General features: G+C 42.2%; 2 protein-coding genes across 2 annotated transcripts; both read right to left on the bottom strand.

Moving 5' to 3' along the window:
• Window positions 1-1,174: 1,174 nt before the first annotated feature.
• On the bottom strand, window positions 1,175-2,143 carry LOC103207468 (olfactory receptor 2A12-like). The gene has a single exon (XM_007953103.2). It carries the CDS (start codon window positions 2,120-2,122, stop codon window positions 1,175-1,177), a length of 948 nt encoding a protein of 315 aa, XP_007951294.1. The 5' UTR covers window positions 2,123-2,143.
• Window positions 2,144-14,325: 12,182 nt separating this feature from the next.
• LOC103207467 (olfactory receptor 2G3-like) lies at window positions 14,326-15,294 on the bottom strand. The gene has a single exon (XM_007953102.2). It carries the CDS (start codon window positions 15,271-15,273, stop codon window positions 14,326-14,328), a length of 948 nt encoding a protein of 315 aa, XP_007951293.1. The 5' UTR covers window positions 15,274-15,294.
• Window positions 15,295-20,612: the final 5,318 nt, after the last annotated feature.

Raw genomic sequence — 20,612 nt, 5'->3', positions numbered from 1 at the left:
TATACTTAGACACTTGATAAAGGGACTAATCCACACCTATGATTCTCAATTATACAGATGTCAAAAAAGATGTTGACTTAAGAAAATTTTGACTAATTCTGACAGCATGTTACCATTTAACATTTTAAAATAGATACATGAACAACTTTACGCATTGCTTGTGAACAGTATTGTATGCATGTAAAAGTTTAAAGGCAGACTGAATTAGTAGACTTCAATTTAATGATAGTGATTGTTTCAGGGGAATTGGGAGTATTCAGAGGGCACTTCAATTTTATCTCTAATTATTTAATCCTTTAAAAAAGAAAGAGGGAATAAAAGGACTGAAATCAAATATGGCAAAATATTAACAAGTGTTTTTTTTTGTGGGGGAAAATTAAATCATCGTTTTTCGATTGCTTCTCTCTCTTTCTTTCAATTTCTCTGATATGCATACAGAAATATATGTATATATATACATATATATGATATAAACAGTCACACATATATATGATAGATACGCATATTTCTTCTGAGAAATATTTTTTTCTCAGTATAAAGTTGAAGTTAAAATGCAAAACTGAGTAAGAGCCAGTTTCAAAAGCTGAGCCCAGACCAGATAAATTATTATCCATATTGTTACACAAATATGTCTAAAATAATTCTAGCTCAGACTTTATAATCTATTGCAAAATTCAGTGCTAAATATTACTTAAAAGTTCATGTCAGGCTGACATGCGAGACTATATACTTATAACTTGCTTATTCCTTATGTTATTTCCACCCTAATTTCCTTTACACTGTAGAATGCCATTACATGCATGTTAAACATTTGGCTGTGATCATGCTGACATAAATGTCCAAAGTCATGGACATAGCCTTTCTTTTTTTTTTTTTTTTTAAGTTTTTATTTTGATTTGGGTGAAAGTTTGCAGAGCAAATTCATTTTCCATGGACATAATTTTTGGAGAAGAAATCCTTTGCCTTCAACACTAAGCTGAACTTTTGTGTGGTGTCAGCTGATGGTTTTTCAACCAATGTGGAGTACCTTCAGAATAGGGGTGGTCAAGTCCTTTCCCAGGTACTCATAGCCCCAGGAAGATTCAGGCTGGTCAGAACTTTATGTACCCCTCTGAACCAAATGAACCCCGTGTAGTTCCACTTGTGACTCTGGGCAACTCTGAAACATTCTGGGTCAATGAGATGTCTGTCTGCCTCCAAGTACTTTCAGAAAGGCTCCTTTTACATCCTTGTTCCTGAGGCTGTAGATGATGGGGTTGAGGAGGGCAGAGACAATATTGTAGAACAGGGCCAGCTTCTTGTCCTGCTCTGGGTCATATGAGGAGCCAGGTCTCATGTGCATCATTATGGCTGGCCCATAGAACATGGTGACCACAGTGATGTGGGAAGCACATGTGGAGAAGGACTTGAGCCTTCCCTGGGATGAGCGGATTCTTAATATGGAGGCAAATATGGGGACATAAGAGGCCAGGATGAGGGACAGTGGGACTAGAAGCAGGATGAAACCCAAGATGAAGTTCAAATGATCATTGAAGGATGTGTCTGCACAGGCCAACTTCAATAATGCAGGACCCTCACAGAAGAAGTGGTTTATCTTGTGGGGGCCACAGTAAGGCAGGTGCATTGTGAAGACAGTATAGATCAGGGCCCCAGTTATACTGATGGAACAACAGACTGTGACCATCTTGATACAAGTGGAATGGTTCATGTGTAGGGTATAGTGAAGTGGAAAGCAAATAGCCACATACCTGTCATAGGCCATAACGGCATAGAGGACACACTCAGTAATGCCCAGAACTACGAAGATGAACATCTGGGCTACACAGGCTCCCCAAGAGATGGTTCTTCTTGGACACACCATATTAACCAACATCTGGGGCACAGTGGTGGTGACATAGCTCATGTCCACTAAAGAAAGGATACTGAGAAAGAAGTACATGGGTGTGTGGAGGCATGAGTCCAAGTAGATAAGGGTGATAATGAGTCCATTTCCAAGAAGGGTGCTGAGGTAGAGGAGGAGGAAGAAGGCGAACAGGGCCAGTCTGATTTGTGGCTCATTGGAGAAGCCCAGGAGAATGAACTCAGACACATCACTGTTGTTCTCCTTGCCAAGGATTTGCATGGTGATCTGAATATTAAAGAGAGACAGAGAGTCTTGAGTTTTATTTGTAATAGAACATGGGATTCGTGACTCCCTAGAAACTAACCCCATCCATAAAAGGCAACGCATTGCATAGGTATGTTTGTAGCAGGATTCTGCCATTCTTTGTTCACAGCTGAATTTGACCAGGGGTGCACACTTGTCCCAATCTGAATGTCTCTCCTGAGAATTTAAAATTATGACACTATAAGTCTATGCCCGTGGGTAGTGAGTGATTGAGGTACTGTCAACCCAGAGGTGGTGGGGTGCCACCCAAAATAACACATGGGTTTAAAAAAGAGGATAAAAGTGGAGGCTTTGCAGACATGAGAAAAGAGCAGACATGCTGAAAAGCAGAGAGGAGAAAAGTCACAGCCATGAGCAACTGAAAGTTCCTGGTTCTTCACTTATCCCTCCCAGTTCCCCTGAGACCTATCTGAGCTGTTTCTTATACTGGAATTCTGTGGGCTTTTCTGTTGAATCCTTACAGCTACCACTGCACTTGAGTGTCCCATGGTTGTCACTTACCGAGCTGTATGACTTTGGACAAATCCCTTCACCTCCACTAGTCTCAGTTTACCCATCCATTAATTGAAAGAGAATATGAACACACACATGGTTATGGAAAAGAGCATAAGAGATACAGTATGTCATGATATTTCCCAAGATATTAAACATAAAAGAAATAAAAGAATTTAGTGTAAATAGAATGAATCTGGAAATCAGAAGTCCTGGGTCTAGTCCGAGCTCTGTTGCTGATTTGCTGTGTGACCTTGAGTAACTTCTCACCCTTCTCTGAACTTCACAACACTATTTTCAGAATAAGGTTGTTGGATTTGATCATTCCCAAAGAGCTCTTCCAGCTGATATTCCTTGATATCAGGAAAGCAGACTGGAGACTTGTGACTGCATCTGTGCTGTAAGCACCAGTGAGAGGTTCTGAGCTGAGAAATCTGTTGAGTAGGATTGTAATGAGTGGACATACCTTCTTGGCAGATGGAGGCATCAGACAGGAGCATAGGAGACCATTGATTTTGGAGTCAGAGCACTTGAGTTTGGTAGCTTCTTTACTTACTCTCATGTTAGCCACTCAGAGTCCCATCTTATTCATCTATAAAATGAGGGCACTATTTCCTTTGCAGTTAGATTGCGTGAAGTTTACTGGACCATGGAAAATGCTTAATAAATGCTAGCAATTTAGGAAGATGGGTGAAAGGAATGCAGGGAGGAGAGAGGAAGTTCATTAGCATCTCAAGCGTCTGAAGTTCCAGAGGGCAGGGCTGAAAACATGACTGTGAGGAATGGTTTCAGCAAGGTGATGGTGGAATTACGGAAGATGGAAAAAGTGCCTGAGGTTATATGGACACAGGATTTGTGTGTGCTGAGCTTCAAGGAACACCAATAATTGGATGAAGAGGAATGATCTCCCAGATAAGGAATATTTGTGCTGGGGAGCTCCGAGTTTTGGACATTGAGAGATAAGCACTTTCAAGAGGTCAGGATTGGTCAGCAGTGCAGATGGCAAACCCTGAAGGGAAGAGGATGAGGGCTGAGGATATGTGGTGCTCAAGTCCCCTTTTCCACCAGTCTACATCCCACTCCTAGATTTTGCAATAGCCTCCTCCTGGCTTCCCTTGCTAGTGCACCCATCCACAGATACCGACCGTGTCATCATTTACATCCCTTTTAATGTCTCCCTTCCACTAGAATTCAAAGCATTTCCTAATCTGGTTCTAACCAGTTTTAGAGTCCATGTGATTCACCAGTACCTCAGTAAGACTTTTGGGCCATGCTTCTAACAGCACAACTCCCCAAGGATGTTAGCCTGGGAAGCTGGAGTGGTCCCCACTATAGGTCTTCCAAGCAAGCTGGCCCTCTCAGTATCAACCATGCAGATCCTGCCACCCTTTGCTCTATTCATTCCTCTGCCTTTCTGATGCTTCACATCCCATAAACCAACAAGGACCAGTTTAAGTTTTGCTTTTCCCTTCTGCCCTCCGAATCTGACTGGTCTAGTTTAGTTTACTTTGTGTGTGTACATTGTTTTTCCAGTCAGTCTGGAGGCAAAGACTATGCCTCTTTTTATACCTCTCCACCATATCTAGCACAAGGATGACACTTGTTCAGGGCTTAACAGAGCCTTGGGCTGTGAATAACTCATGAATATGTCAATGTTTTGGGGAAAGATATGCAAGAGTCCACCTATTCAGGCTATCATGGGGATCCACAGACTGCGTTTGGAGTCCCCTTCCATTTCTGTTTCTCTCTGCTTTAAAACAAGATTTGGTCTACTTTCCACCAAGCTAATAAGTAGTAAAGACCAACACTAAAGCCTTGATCTCTGTGTGCAAAGTCTGCCAGGTTTTTAACCCCTGCACTCCACTGCCTCTCAAAAAGACACACATGGAGACACAGGTCAAGTCCTCACTTGAAAAATTCCATATGCATATCCACTTCCCTTTCTCAACCTGTCAACTCTTACCTGTTCCTTCCCAGCCTCTACTCTTCTGATAGGAAAAGAAGAAGAGATTTCTGGTCAGAGGACACACCAGGGAGCCTATGAAAACATTTTGGGTGTGTAGGTGTGTGAGGAGTACTCCTGAGTGGAGCCTGCACAAGTTTGGAAATGGCCATGATTGTGTGCTGGAGACCCCACTACTGCTCAGTAAGGGCAGGTGTCCCTTCCTCCCCCCCCCCCAGTGAGTGGACAAGAAGAGTAGAGTGGGCTTATTTGCCAATTCTTTGAGAAGCCCAAGGAAGACAACTCCCCCAATCCCACTTCAGTCTCAACTACAAATGACCAGTATCTTCAGATGTTCTTCTGCTTAAGTTACCTTCTTCACTCTTGTGGCAGCATCAGCCTGCTTTCTCTTGGTCTTGCTGCAATGCAGTAGAAAACAGTTTACCTTATTCCCCTTAATGCAGAGGCCCTACAGGGGAGATCTGGGTGTCTCTTGAGTGCGTTGGATGAAGAGCAGCCCTGGAGGGAGGGGATTCCACCCTGCATACCCAGGAGTCCTCACTTTTTTGGAAATGGTGGTGGTGAGTGAATTTCCAATGCCTGTGAATCCCTGGGGAGTCCCTTTCCATGCAGATAAAAGTAGCATAGAGCTCCTGGGCTGGTGAGAAACACAGCCAGGAAGTTTCATGACCCCAAGACATTCTGGGTTTGGCCCCTGGAGGTGGTCAGCTGGGCATCCTTCTGAGGTTTCCATTTGCAGACTGGAATTTCTTCTCACTGAGACTAACACGAGGGAGGGAGGGATCCTGTGGCTGAGCTGCCACATCCCTGTCTGGTACAGCAATGATGTGAATAAGATATGCTTTGTTTCCCTCCAAAGCACTTTTGTGTCTATTGTATTCTCAAGCATCTTATCCAAAGCTACACACCTAATGTGGGTAAAACTAAGACTTGGATATAGATCATATTAAAAACAAACAAAAACATTGTTATTAAGTAGAATCTGATTCCTACTGGCACTATAGGACAGAGTAGAGCTACCCCACTGAATTTCCAGGATTGTAATCTTTACAGAAGCAAACTGTCACATCTTTCTCCAGTGGAACATCTGGTGGGTTTGAACCACCAGCCTTTTGGTTTGAATCCCAGCACTTGAACCACTGCACTATGACGACCCCCCCCCAATAGATAATATAAATGCTACTAATACTTAGTGTCCTGATAACTACCATTAATTGAAAACCTACTATCCTTATCCTCAGTATCTAACAAAGGCCATATACCTCACTGTGGTATAAAGACTACCAAACCTATTGGTATAGTGATAGTTATGTACTGTTGGATACCTACTTTTCCTAGATATGCAGTAAACCAAAACCAAACCAAACTCACTGCCATGGAGTTGGATCTGATACACAGCAACCCCTCCTTGGGTTTCCGAGGTGGTATCACTTCAAAAGTAGATTGCCCAATCTTCCTTCTAAGGAGGGGTTGGTGGGTTTGAATGACCAGTCTTCTGGTTAACAGTCAAATGCCTTAGGCACTACGACACCAGAGCTCCTAGATATACAATGTTTTATTGTTGTTATGTGTCGTCCAGTTGGACCCGACTCATAGCGACACCTCCTTGGGTTTCCGAGGAGGTATCACTATGGAAGTAGATTGCCTAACCTTCCTTCTGAGGAGTGGTCGCGGCGTTTGAACTGCCAGCTTCCTGGTTAGCAGTCAAGTGCCTTAGGCACTATGCTACCAGGGCTCCTAGATATACAGTAGGCACTCAAACAAAACAAAACAAAACAAAACCCTCACTGTCCTCGAGTAGGTTCCGACTCATAGAGACCCCTCCTTGGGTTTCCAAGGTAGTATCTCTACAGAAGTATATTGCCTAGTCTTACTTCTGAGGAGTGGCTGGTGAGTTTGAAAGACCAGTCTGCTGGTTAGCAGTGAAATACCTTAGGTACTACATCACCAGAACTCCATATATTAAAATGAATCCTCAAAACAAAGTTGACCTTGATTTTAGGCATTTTATAGAGCTTAAAAGAATCAAATAGCTTGTTCACATCACACAGCAGATAAATTGTAGAGCCTGAATTTGAACCTAAATGTCAGGCTACAAATTGTTCTACTGCACCATTTCTATGGCCAAAGTGCAATGCTGGTTTACAAGTTATGTATAGATAAGCCATAGAATGTCTATAAGACTGGATATAGGAGCCAGGTGTTCGAAGGGCCAGGAAAGGTGTACTGCCTTCCTCTAAGCCACTTTGAGGAGCTTCTCCCCAACTAGATGCTCTCTTGGGTCTTTCTGGAATCGTAAGAGAAAGGCAGGAGCCTGGTCTGACCTCTTTAACTATCGTAGGACAGGGTTTACTGCTAAGAAACCTGCCTTATGGCTGGGAGACATTGCCAATTGTGAAAGAATGTTCAGTTATCATATCAACATCTGTAGAGTATAGTGATGAAGGTGAAGCACAGCATAAGGTGAAGTTCAGTTTGGGAACTGGAGTACTTGAGGCTAATGAAGGGTAGTGGTACTTTGGTTGAGGACAGTGATTAGAAATCCAGGCTAAGTGATACTTCAACATCAAGGGGTATCTTTCTGCAAGAGTGTGGCCTAAGTCACTGTTTGGCAACTGAGGGAAGAAATGAATAGGGCCTGGTCACTGGGAGAGGTCCTGGCAAAAGCAAGGCAGATGGTCATCTGGTCCCATGGCATAGACCAAACAAGTCCTGTTATTATAACTGGAGCACAATGTTGGACAGCCTAATGGTTGAACAGAATTAAATGGTTATCTCAGAGTACGGGACAGGGACTGCTTAAGTGTCCAGAGACATAACAGATTCATTCAGGTAATATGGAATTTTAAGGACAAGGCCTGTTCCTCTGGGATGCTAAAGCTGAGGATGGGATTTGAGTAGGGTTGTCTTTCTTCTCAGTTTTCCTGGAACAGCCCTGATTTACGCCTGCTGTAGGAGCTCTGGTGGTATGGTGGTTAAAGTATTTAGCTTCTAACCGAAGGTTGGGTGGTTTGAACCCATTATCCTCTCCTCAGGAGAAAGATGAGGCAGTCTTCTTTCATAAAGACTTACAACTTTGGAAAATCTATGGGGGTCACTATGTGTCAGAATCAACTCAAAGACAGTGGTTTTTGTTTTGTTTTGGTAGGTCAATTAAATTGTGTACATTATTTTAAGCATCCTCTTAGCTCAAAAAGTTCCTGAGTTTAGAAATAAATTATATAGCCTCCTAGATTAGAGGGCCTTGAATTTGGCAACAGCCTGATATGGGACAGCTCTACCCAGGACATGTACAGTAGAAGGTCTACAATATTCTTTAATCTATTTTCTCTCTCAGTTCTGTCTGCTCCCTACCTCATTCTCTTCCCCATGCTTCTTGTTGTTGTTAGGTGCCGTTGGGTCAGCTCTGATTCATAGAGACCCTATGTACAACAGAATGAAACACTGCCTGGTCTTGTGCCAGCCTCACATTCCCTGCCCATTGTTGTAGCCACTGTGTCAATCCATCTCATTGAGGGCCTTTCCCTTTTTTGCTGACCCTCCTCTTTGCCAAGCATGATATCCTTCTCCAGGGAATGGTCCCTTTTGACAACATGACCAAAGTAGGTGAGACTAAGGAAGACCTCAGGCTAAAGTCTGACCATTCTCGCTTCCAAGGAGCATTCTGGCTGTGCTCCTTTCAGGGCAGATTTGCTATTTCTTCTGGCAGTCCATGGTAATTTCAGTATTCTTTGCCAATGCCAAAACTCAAAGGCATCAACTCTTCTGAAGTCTTCCTTATTCATTATCCAGCTTTCACATGCATATGAGGCAGTTGAAAGTACCATGGCCTAGGTTAGGCTCACCTTAGTCTTCAAAGAGAATTCTTCATTCTTCAGCACTTTAAAGAGGTCTTTTGCAGCAGATTTGCCCAGTGCAATGCATCGTCGATTTCTTGACTGCTGCTTCCATTGGTGTTGATTGTGGAGCCAAATAATATGAAATCTTTGACAACATCAATCTTTTCTCCATTAATCATGAGGCTGCTTATTGGTCTAGATGTGAGGATTTTCATTTTCTTTATGTTGAGGTGTAATCCATGTTGCAGACTGTAATCTTTTATCTTCATCAGTAAGTATTTCAAGTCATCTTCACTTTCAGCAAGCAAGGTTGTGTTATCTGCATATCTGAAGTTGCTAATAGACTTCCTCCAGTCCTGATGTGGCATTCTTCTTCATATAGTCTAGCTTCTCAAATTATGTGCTCAGCATACAGATTGAATAAGTATGGTGAAAGGACACTACCCTGACACACTCCTTTCCTGATTTTAAACCATGAAGTATCCCTTTGTTCTGTTAGAATGACAGCCTCCTGGTCTATGCACAGGTTCCTCATGAGCACAATTAAGTGTTCTGGAATTCCCATTCTTCTCAATGTTATCCATAATTTGTCATGATCCACACAGTTGAATGCTTTTGCATACTCAATAAAATACAAGTAAATATCTTTCTGGTATTCTTTGCTTTCAGCCAAGATCTACCTGACATCAGCAATGATATTCCTCATTCCACATCCTCTTCTGAATCCAGCTTGCATTTCTGGAAGTTCCCTGTCAATATAGTGCTGCAATTGTTTTTGAATTATCTTCAGCAAAATTTTACTTGCATGTGATATTAGTGATATTGGTTGATAATTTCCACATTCTGTTGGATCACCTTATTTTGGAATGGGTACAAATATGGATCTCTTCCAGTCAATTGGCCAGGTAACTGTCTTCCAAATTTCTTGGCATTGATGAGTAAGTGTGGCATCTGTTTGTTGAAACAATGGGTATTCTGTCAATTCCTGGAGCCTTGTTTTTTGCCAACTCCCTCAGTGCAGCTTCGACCTCTTCCTTCAATGCCATTGGTTCTTGATCATATTCCACTTCCTGAAATACGTGAACATTGACTAATTTTTTTTTTTTAGTACAGTGACTGTGTAGTCCTTGCATCTTCTTCTTCTTCTTTCTTTTTTATTTATTTTTTTAAAAATTTTTATTGTGATTTTGGTGAAAAATTACAGAGCAAATTCATTTTCCACATAGCAGCTCACATACAGTTTGTCTCATGACATTGACTGCAAATTCCCACAGTACAACAGCTCCCTTCCGACTTCCTCCCCATAGTTACCTCATCTCTGTGACCTTCCCTCCCATGCACTCCTGTCCCCCAAACTGTCTCCCTGTGCATACACAGCCCTTCTAGTCTCCCACGATTTATCTTTCCAAGGAGTGTATCTCCTAATTTAAATGTTCAGCTCAGATACCTGTCCTTTGTTTGGCTGAAAGCCACAGGAGTGGGTTCACTTCCAGACCTGAAGGGCAGCTAGGGGACATAGTCTCAAAGGTTCCACCAGGCTGTATCAGACCAGCAAACCTGGCCCCCCTCTTTTTTTTTTTTTTTTTATGATTTTGAGTTTTGTTCCACATTGTTCTCCCACTCTATCAAGGATGTCCTACATAGAACCTCCTCTGAGTGGTTGACAGTGGTAGCTGGGCACCATCTAGTTCTTCTGGTCTCAGTTATATAGGCTGAGGATCACATGGTGTACCAGTCCCTTGGACTAATTGTTTCCAAGTGTATTTGGTTTTCTTCATTCTTCTTTGCTCTAGATGAGAAGAGACCCATTGTTGCATCTAGATGACTGCTTGGAAATTTTTAAGATCCCAGTTGCTACTTGCCAAAGCAGGGTGTGGAACAATGTTATGCCAATTGAGCTTGATGTCCCCTGTGGCTATGGTCCCCAGCTCACAGGTCCAACTATTTGCTCCCTCTGGGTACCTGGCTGTGGCCAAGAAGTGACTACAACCTTGTCACTTGTCAGCTTTACTATATACCTGGAAATTCTTATAGAACATAAAAATACACTTGTAGAATCATTGCCTGCCCATTCTATACATGGTCATGGGCACACTTGCTCCTGCATAGACATACCTAATTGTTCAGTCTGTCTACTCATCTATCCACCTGCAGACCAGTGTTTGCTATCACTGACAACACAGTACTGTATGTACAAAAGGGTTCATCTTTGTTGTCTGTACCTCTCATGCACCTCTCTATGTCTTCCTTTTCCTCAATGCCACCACGTTGATCACTCACATTTGGTAGATTGCCCTTCCCTTCACAAAAATCAATACTTGTCTCTACCTATCTAACAGTGTTCCCTCCCCTTCCCTCCCACCCCTGGTAACCAACAAAGAAAATTTCCTTCCATATATAAACCTTTCCTTGACTTTTTACAATAATAGACTAATACAATATTTGTCCTTCTGTGATTGACTTATTTCACTCAGCATAATGTTCTCCAAATTCATACACATTGTGCAGCGTTTTGCAGATTCTAGGTTATTCTTTAGAGTTCCATTGTGTGTATATATCATTGTTTGCTTATACATTTTTCTGTTGATGGTCATGTAGGTTGTTGTCATCTTTTGGCTATTGTAAATAGTGCTGTGATGACCATGGGTGTGCATATATCTGTTCTTGTCCTAGCTTTCACTTCTTTAGGATGTATAACTAGTAATGGAATGGTTGGGTCAAATGGTATTTCTAATTCCAACTTTTTAAGGAATCACCATACTGCTTTCAACAGTGGTTGTATCATTTTATATCCCCACCAGAAGTGTCTGAGAGTCCTAATCTCTCTATATCCTCATGGATCCTCAAATGTCTTCTGCCTATTTTTAAACTGGATTATTTGTCTTTTTGTTGTTGAGATGTTGGATTTTTTGTAAATTTTAGAGATAAGTCCCTTGTCAGATATGTTATTGCCAAATATTTTTTCCCAATCTGTAGGTTCTCTTGAATCTTTTAGGGATGTCTTTGGAAGCACATAAAAATTTAATTTTTAGAAGGTCCCATTTAATTTATTTTCTGCATTTTGCATTATGCTTGATAGTCAATTTATGCCATATATTAGGGTGCCTAAATTTACCCCCAGTTTTTCCTTTAGAAACTTTATAGTTTTAGGTTTCACATTTAAGACTTTGATTCATCTGGAATTAGTTTTTGTATATGGTGTGAGGTACAGATCTTGTTTCATTTTTCTGCAAATGGATATCCAGTTTTGCCAGCACCATTTGTTAAACAAACAATCTCTTCCCCATTTAATGGATTTTGGTCCTTTGTCAAAGATCAGCTCACCATAGGTTGATGAATCTATTTCTGGGTTCTCAATTCTGTTCCGTTTGTCTATCATTGTACCAATATCAGGCAGTTTTGACTACTGTGGCTATATAGTAGGTTTTGAGATCCAGGAGTGTGAGAACTTTGCTCTTCTTCTTCAATAATGCTTTGCTTATCCGAGATCTCTGTCTTTTCTGTATAAAGTTAGTGATTGGTTTTTCCATATCCTTAAAGAATGTTGATGGGATCTGGATATAGATTGCTTTGAGTAGAATTGACATTTTCACAATGTTCAGTCTTCCTATTCATGAGCATGGCATGTTCTTTCATTTATGTAGAATCTCTTATTGTTTCCTGTACAGTTTTCTTTGTACAGGTCTTTTGTGTCCCTGGTAAGATTTATTCCCAAGTATTTTATTTCTCTGGTAGCTATTGTAAATGGCATTGATTTCCTTATTTCTTTTTCAGCAATCTCTTTGCTGGTGTAGAGGAACCCAACTGATTTTTGGATGGTCAACTTGTATCCTGCCACTATGCTAAATTGCTTTCCATCTTCTTTTGCTGATTCCTGTATCATTCAATATTTTGCCCATAGAAATTTTCATATTGCAGCTTGAGGCTTGAATGATTTCTTCAGTTCTTTTAGCTTGAGAAATGCTGAATGTGTTCTTCCCTTTTGGTTATCTAACTCCAGGTCTTTGCACATTTCATTATAAGAATTGACTTTGTCTTCTCAAGGTGCTCTTTGAAATCTTCTGTTTGGCTCTTTTATCCTGTCATTTCTTCCATTTGCTTTAGCTACTCTCTATTCAAGCCATGATATTTTCAATCATGTCATATGCATGTGAGAGCTGAACAATGAATAAGGAAGACTGAAGAAGAGTTGATGCTTTTGAGTTGTGGTGCTGGCAAAGAATGCTGAAAGTACCATGGACTGCTGAAAGAACTAACAGATCTTTCCTGGAGGAAGTGCAGCTGAAATGCTCCTTGGAGGCAAGAATGACCAGACTTCGTCTCACCTACTTTGGTCATGGTGTCAGAAGGGACCATTCCCTGAAGAAGGATGTCATGCTTGGTAAGGTGGAGGGTCGATGAAAGAGGGGAAAGCTTTCAACGAGATGAATTGACACAGTGGCTGCAACAACGGGCTCAAGTATAGCAAGGATCATGGAGCCGGCGCGGGATCGGGTGGTGTTTCATTCTGCTGTGCATGGGGTTGCTATGACTCTGAAACAACTCAACGACACCTAGCAATGACAACAACTCTCTATTCAAGAGCAAGTTTCAATTTAAGTGTTCTGGAAATTTCATTCTTTTTATTATGGTTGACCCTTCTGTCTTTGAAAAACTGGTGGCAAAGCTTACAGCATCACAGCAATACACAATCCATCATAGTACAACAGACTGACAGACCATTGGTGGTCAACAATAGGGAATTACAAAAATGAAATGTGGTATATTTAGATTTGTTAAAGGTAATAAACCAGAACTATTATTATCAAATGTATGGATATCAGATACCATTTAAAAATTTTTAATAGATTCATGAATAATACAGTTGTATGCATGTAAAAATTTAAGAACAGACTGAATAAACAGACTTCAGATTAATCATAGTGATTGCTTCAGGTAAGTTGGGAGTATTCAGAGGACATTTCAATTTTGTCTGTAATCATTTAATCCTTTAAAAAAAACAGAAGGAAAATATGACAGAAATCAAATACGGCAAAACATTAACAAGTGCTTTTTTTGGGGGGGGAGAAAAATGAAATCTTTGTTCTTTTCTATTGCTTTTCTCTCTCTTTCACTTTCTCTGATACATATACTGATACATGTGTGTATACGTAGATATACACATAAATGGTATATGTATATGGTCATACACATATATTTATATATACATATATATTTGTATATACTCTTATTTCTCCTGGGAAATACATATAATTTTTCTCAATATAAAGTTGGAGTTAAGTGTAAAATCATTTAAGAATCAGATTCATAAGCTGAACCTACACGAGATCAATTATTAGCCATATTGTTACACAGATATGTCTAAAATAATTCTAGCTCAGACTTTATAGTCTAATGCAAAAAGCAATGCTAAATATTACTTATAAGTGCATGTCAGATTGTCATGCAGGACTATATTGCTACATAATCTACCTATTTTTTATGTTGTTTTTACCCTAAATTCCTTTACACTGTAGAATGCCATGGTGTGCATGTTATGCATTCAGCTGTGATCATGCTGACATAATCTTCCAACCTTAAGGGCAGAACCTAGGAAAAGCACACAGCTAATGATCATGAACAGAAAAGCATAGTTTTTGGAGAAATCCTTTGCCTTCATCACTGAGCTGAACTTTTGTGTGGTGTCAGCTGATGACTTTTCAACCAAAGTGGAGTACCTTCAGAATAGGGGTGGTCAAGTCCTTTCCCAGGTACTCATGGCCCCAGGAAGATCCAGGCTGGTCAGAACTTTGTGTACCCTTCTGAACCAAATTAACCCTATGCAGTTCTACTTGTGACTCTGGGCAACGCTGAAACATTCTGGGTCAATGAGATGTCTGTCTGCCTCCAAGTACTTTCAGAAAGGCTCCTTTTACATCCTTGTTCCTGAGGCTGTAGATGATGGGGTTGAGGAAGGCAGAGACAACATTGTAGAACAGGGCCAGCTTCTTGTCCTGCTCTGGGTCATATGAGGAGCCAGGTCTCATGTGCATCATTATGGCTGGCCCATAGAACATGGTGACCACAGTGATGTGGGAAGCACATGTGGAGAAGGACTTGAGCCTTCCCTGGGATGAGCGGATTCTTAATATGGAGGCAAATATGGGGACATAAGAGGCCAGGATGAGGGACAGTGGGACTAGAAGCAGGATGAAACCCAAGATGAAGTTCAAATGATCATTGAAGGATGTGTCTGCACAGGCCAACTTCAATAATGCAGGACCCTCACAGAAGAAGTGGTTTATCTTGTGGGGGCCACAGTAAGGCAGGTGCATTGTGAAGACAGTATAGATCAGGGCCCCAGTTATACTGATGGAACAACAGACTGTGACCATCTTGATACAAGTGGAATGGTTCATGTGTAGGGTATAGTGAAGTGGAAAGCAAATAGCCACATACCTGTCATAGGCCATAACGGCATAGAGGACACACTCAGTAATGCCCAGAACTAAGAAAATAAACATTTGTGCTACACAAGCTCCCCAAGAGATGGTTCTCCTTGGGCACAGCATATTAATCAACATCTGGGGCACAGTGGTGGTGACATAGCTCATATCCACTAAAGAGAGGATACTGAGAAAGAAGTACATGGGTGTGTGGAGGCGTGAGTCCAAGTAGATTAGGGTGATGATGAGTCCATTGCCCATAAGGGTGGTGAGGTAGAGGAGGAGGAAGAAGATGAAAAGAGCCATTCGGACATGTGACTCACTGGAGAAGCCCAGGAGAATGAACTCAGACACATCACTGTGGTTCTCTTTACCAAGATTCTTCATGATGACCTGACTATTAAAGAGAGATATTCTTAGTCTGTTCTTGGCCTTGCTGGAGGGAGGATAGAGTAGCCACTCAGAAGCTGAGTCACATACCCAATGACTTGTGCAGTATATTCGGATTTGCTCAAACCTCTGTTGGGTGCATGAAAATGATAAGAGAGCTAGAGCAGAAGGTCTTAATTCATACCTGTAATAGAACCTGAGATTCTTGACTGCCCACAAGCCCTTCTCCTGGAAACTAACTCCATCCATAGAAGGCAAGGCATTAGGTTTGTAGCAGGAGATCATGCCATTCCTTGGCCACAACCAAATTTGACCTAAGGCTGCACACTTGTCCCAATCTAAATGTCTCTCCTGAGAATTTAGAATTATGAAAGTCTGTGTTAGTGACCAGTGGTACTTGAGGTACTGTCAGCCCAGAGCTGGTGTGGTGCCAACACAAAGTAACACATGGATTGAATAAAATATACTAAAAGTGGAGGCCTCACAAACGTGAGAAAAGAGCAGAAGTGTTGAGAAGATAGGAGAAAGCTCACAGCCCTTAGTAACTGAGAGACCCTGGTTCTCTGGTAGCGTAGTGCATGAGGCACTTGATTGCTAACCAGAAAGTTGGCAGTTCAAATCCACCAGCCACTCCTCGGAAGGAAGATTGGGCAATCTACTTCTGTAGTGATACTGCCTTGGAAACCCAAGGAGGGGTTGCTATGAGTCAGGTCTGACTTGATGGCACATCACAACAACTACAACAGTTTCCCTGAGACCTGTCTGAGCTTTGTTTCCTGTACTGGAATTCTGTGGGATTTTCAGTTGAATGTTTATAAGTACCAAGCCACATGAGAGTCCCATGGTTGTCACTTACCAAGTTTTGTGATCTTGGACAAGATCACAAGATCCCATCCATTAAATAGAGATGAAACATGTACATCACCAAGTTATGGAAAGGAGCATAGGACATATTCTGCATCAACACGTTTTGCAAGATATAAAACTTTAGGGAAATAAAATAATTCTGTATAACTGGAATGAATTTAGAAATCAGAAGAGCTGGGTCTAATCCTAGCTCTGCCCCTGATTTGCTGTGTGATTTTGGATAACTTTTTACCCTTCTCTGAGCTTCACAACCCCATTTTTAGAATAAGTATCTCGGATTTGATCATTCCCAAACGTATTTTCTGGCTCTGATGTACTCTGATACCAGGAAAGCAGACTGGAGACTTGCGACAACATCAGTGCGATAAGAAGCAGGGGGAAAGCTGAGCTAATCTATCTATTGAGCAGGATTATAATGGGTGGAGATGGAGACATGGGATGGGAGCACAGGAGAGCATAGATTTTGGAGTCAGACCACTTGAGTTTGGCAGCCTCTTTACCTACTCCCAAGTGAGCCTCTCAGCGTTCCATATTATTTATCTGTAAAATGAGGGTAATATCTCTTTCACAGTGCAGATTGCATGAAATATACCCGGTCCATAGAAAATGCTCAATAAATGGCAGAAATTTAGATAATGGGAAGATGAGTGAAAAGAAGAATGTAGAGAGGAGGGGAAGTTCATTAGCATCTCAAGTGTCTGAAGTTCCAGAGGGCAGGGCTGAAAACATGATTGTGAGGACTGGTTTCAGCAAAGTGATGGTGGAATTATGGAAGATGGAAAAAATGCCTGAGGTTATATGGACACAGGATTTGTGTGTGCTGAGCTTCAAGGAACACCAAAAATTGAATGAAGAGGAAAGATCTCCCAGATAAGGAACATTTGTGCTGGGCAGCTCCGAGTTTTGGACATTGAGAGAGAAACGCTTTCAAGAGATCAGGATTGGTCAGCAGTGCAGATGGCAAACCCTGAAGGGAAGGCATGAGGGCTGAGGATATGTGGTGCTCAAGTCCCCCTTTCCACCCCACTCCTAGACTTTTGCAGTAGCCTCCTCCTGGCTTCCCTTCCTAGTGCACCCATCCACAGATACTGTGTCATCTCTTACATCCCTTCTAATGTCTCCTTCCACTAGAATTCAAGGCATTTCCTAATCTGGTTCTAACCAGTTTTGGAGTCCATGTGATTCACCAGTACCTCAGTAAGGCTTCTGAGCCATGCTTCTAACAGCACAACTCCCCAAGGATGTTAGCCTGGAAAGCTGGAGTGATCCCTGCTATAGGTCTTCCAAGCAAGCTTGCATTTTCAGTGTCTGCCATATATACCATGCAGATCCTGCCACCCCTTGTGCTATTCATTCCTCTGCCTTTCTGATGCTTCACATCCCATCAACCGACAAGGACCAATTCAGATTTTGCTTCCCCTTTTTACTCTCAGAATCTGACTGGTCTAGTCTAGTTTACTTTATGTGTGTATGTTGTCTTCCCAGCCATGCTGGAGGCAGAGACTATGTTTCTTTTTACATCTCTCCACAGTATCTAGTGTAAGGATGACACTTGTTCGGGCTTAACGGAGCCTCAGGTTGTGAATAACTCATGATTATGCTAGTGTTTGGGGAAAGTTATGCAAGAGTCCACCAATTCAGGCTATGGTGGGCAGGCTGCTTTTGCAGTCCCCTTCTATTGTTGGTTTTCTCTGCTTTAAGGCCAGATTTTGGCCCTAAAACATTATCTTACACCAAACTAATATGTGACAGGACCAAGACTAAAGCCTGGATCTTTGTCTACAAGGTCTGCCAGGCTCTTAACCCCTGCACTCCACTGACTCTTGAAAAGACAAACATGGAGATACAGATCAAGTCATCTTTCTCCACCTACCAACCCTTCCCTGCCCCTTCTTGGCCTCTGCTCTTCTGGTAGGAAAAGAGGGGGGATGCCTTTCCAGCATATCTGCCATGGAGCCTAAGGAAGCAGTGTAGGTGTGTCAGTGGATGGAGACCTTCTGAAGCAGCCTGCACAAGTCTGGAAAAGGCCATGAATGTTTGCTGGTGACCCCACTACTGCTCAGTATGGACAAGTATACCTTCCTTTCCTTCCCTAGTGAGTGAACAGAGAAAACTAGAGTGGGCTTATTTGCCCATTCTTGGATATGACCAGGGAAGATAACTTCCCCAGACCCTTCAGTCCCAACTACAGCTGACCAGTACCTTCAGATATTCTTCTGCTAAGTAATCTCCTTCATTGCTGTGGCAGCATCAGTCTGTTTTCTCTTGGTCTTGCTGCAGTGAAGTAGAAAATCTTTGCCTCCTTCTCCTTAATGAAGAGGCACTATAGGAGAGATCTGGGTGTCTCTTAAGTGTGTTAGATGCACAGCAGCCCTGGAGGGAGGGGATTCCTGCTGGCAGGCCCATGGGTCTTCACTGTACTGGAAGTGGTGGTGGGGAGTGAATTTCCAATCCCTGCAAAGCCCTGGGGAGTCCCTGTCCATGTTGTTAAATATAGCACAGAGCCCCTGGGCTGGTGAAAAACACAGCCAGGAAATTTCATTGCCCCAAGACATTTTGTGGTTGGGTCCTGGAGCTGGTCAGCTGGGCATCCTTCTGAGATTTTCACTTGGAGACTGAAATTTCTTCTTAACTGAGACTTGGAGGAGGAGGGAGGGGTCCTGTAGCTAAGCTGCCACATCCCTGTCTGACATAGCAATAATGTGAATAAGAAAGTACTTTTGTGTCTACTGTATCCCCAAGCATCTTATCCAAAGGTACATAATTAATAGAGGAAAAACTAAGACTTGGATATAGATAATATTAAACTAGGAATCAAACAAAAATCTTCACTGCCATCAAGTAGATTCTGACTACTATCGACCCTACAGGGTTGATAGCACAGAGTAGGAACAGAGTAGGGAAAGTGGAACTACCCCATAGTTTCCAAGGTTGTAATCTTTACAGGAGCTGACTGTCACATCTTTCTCCTGTGGAGCATCTGATGGGTTTGAACCACCAACCTTTTGGTTAGCAGCCCAGCAGTTTAACCACCATATCACCAGGACTCATTACTACTTAGTGTCCTGATAACTATCACTAATTGAAGACCTAATGTTCTTATTCTCAGTATCTAACAATGGCCACACACTTCACTGTGGTATAAATGCTACCAAACCTATTGGTATAGTGATAATTACCTACTATTGGACACTTAATTTTTTTACATGCTAAACTTGGCACTACAAAAAGTAAAATTAATCCTCAAAATGAGGCTGGCATTGATTTCAGCCATTTTACAGAGCTTCAAAGAATTAAGCAGCTTGCTCACATCACACAGCAGATGAATTGTAGGGCCTGTATTCGAACCTAAATCTGTCAGACTACAAATTGTTCTGCAGCATTTCTATGGTCAAGGTGCAGTTCTGGTTTATAAGGCTTGTATAGTCAAGCTATAGAATGTTTATAAGTTTGAATATAGGGGCAAAGTGGTCACAGGGCCAGGATACGCATACAGCCTTCCTCTAACCCACTTTGGGGACCCTGTCCTGAACTAAGTGCTCTCTTAGGTCTTTCTGGAATCCCAAGAGAAAGGTAGGAGCTTGATCTGACTTCATCAACTGCAGTAAGATAGGGCCCACTGGAAAGAAACCTGCCCTATGGATGGGAAACACTGACCAATTGTCAGAAAAGGTCCAGTTATGATGTAGAATTCAACTTCTGAAGGGTATGGTAATGAAGGTGAAGCCTAGGGAAAGGTGAAGTCTATTTTGAGGACTGGGGTACTTCAGGATAATGAGAGATACTGGCACTTTGGTTGAGGACTGTGTTAGAAATCCAGGCCAAGTGATACTTAAATGTCAAGGAGTATCTGTCTGTAGGGGTGGGGCCTAAGTCACTGGTTGGGAACTGAGGAACTGAGGGAAAGAACTGAATATAACCTGGTCACTGGGAGAAGTCCTAGGAGCTCTGGTAGCACAGTGCCTAAGGCATCTGTGGTGTAGTAAATTACTTAGTGTGGCTGTCCTACCCATGAGTCTTTGTAAATTCCAAGGTGAGATTTTCTATGACCAACTGAGGAGCTCCTGATTGCTGAAGCTATCCACCTGGGTTATTTCTGTTGGGCGTGGCACGATACAATGTTCTGGGAGGTTCCCACTCTCTCTCACATGCTTAGAGTTCTGATGCTGTGATTGGCTAGTTTGACCACCCTGCCGGGCTCAAAAGGAGGCCTTCTGGAGGCAGAGCTCTCTCTGACTGCTGGTTGAGGAAGACGTGCTGCTAAAAGAGACACGCGCCCCAGAAAGAGACACGCATTGCTGGGAAAGAGACGCAAGAGACACGCATTGCTGAGTGAGACACCGAGGGACCAGCACTGCTGAGAAAGAGACTGTGAGAGACTGCTGGCTGAGGGACGGTGGGCTGGGAGAGAGACTGAGCATTTTTTCCTGAACGCAAATTGTAGCTTGGTGCTTCCCTAATAAACCTTG

Source organism: Orycteropus afer, unplaced genomic scaffold (assembly GCF_000298275.1).
Source record: "Orycteropus afer afer isolate SDZICR_OR568_19922 unplaced genomic scaffold, OryAfe1.0 scaffold00370, whole genome shotgun sequence".
NCBI classification, from domain to species: Eukaryota; Metazoa; Chordata; class Mammalia; order Tubulidentata; family Orycteropodidae; genus Orycteropus; species Orycteropus afer.
The sequence above is the reverse complement of the archived record's forward strand: the minus strand, read 5'-3'. Positions and strand labels throughout refer to the sequence as shown.

What these genes read in the sequence shown, in the direction of transcription:
- LOC103207467 (XM_007953102.2), bottom strand. Translation starts at nt 15,273, where the DNA reads ATGAAGAATCTTGGTAAAGAGAACCACAGTGATGTGTCTGAGTTCATT.
- LOC103207468 (XM_007953103.2), bottom strand. Translation starts at nt 2,122, where the DNA reads ATGCAAATCCTTGGCAAGGAGAACAACAGTGATGTGTCTGAGTTCATT.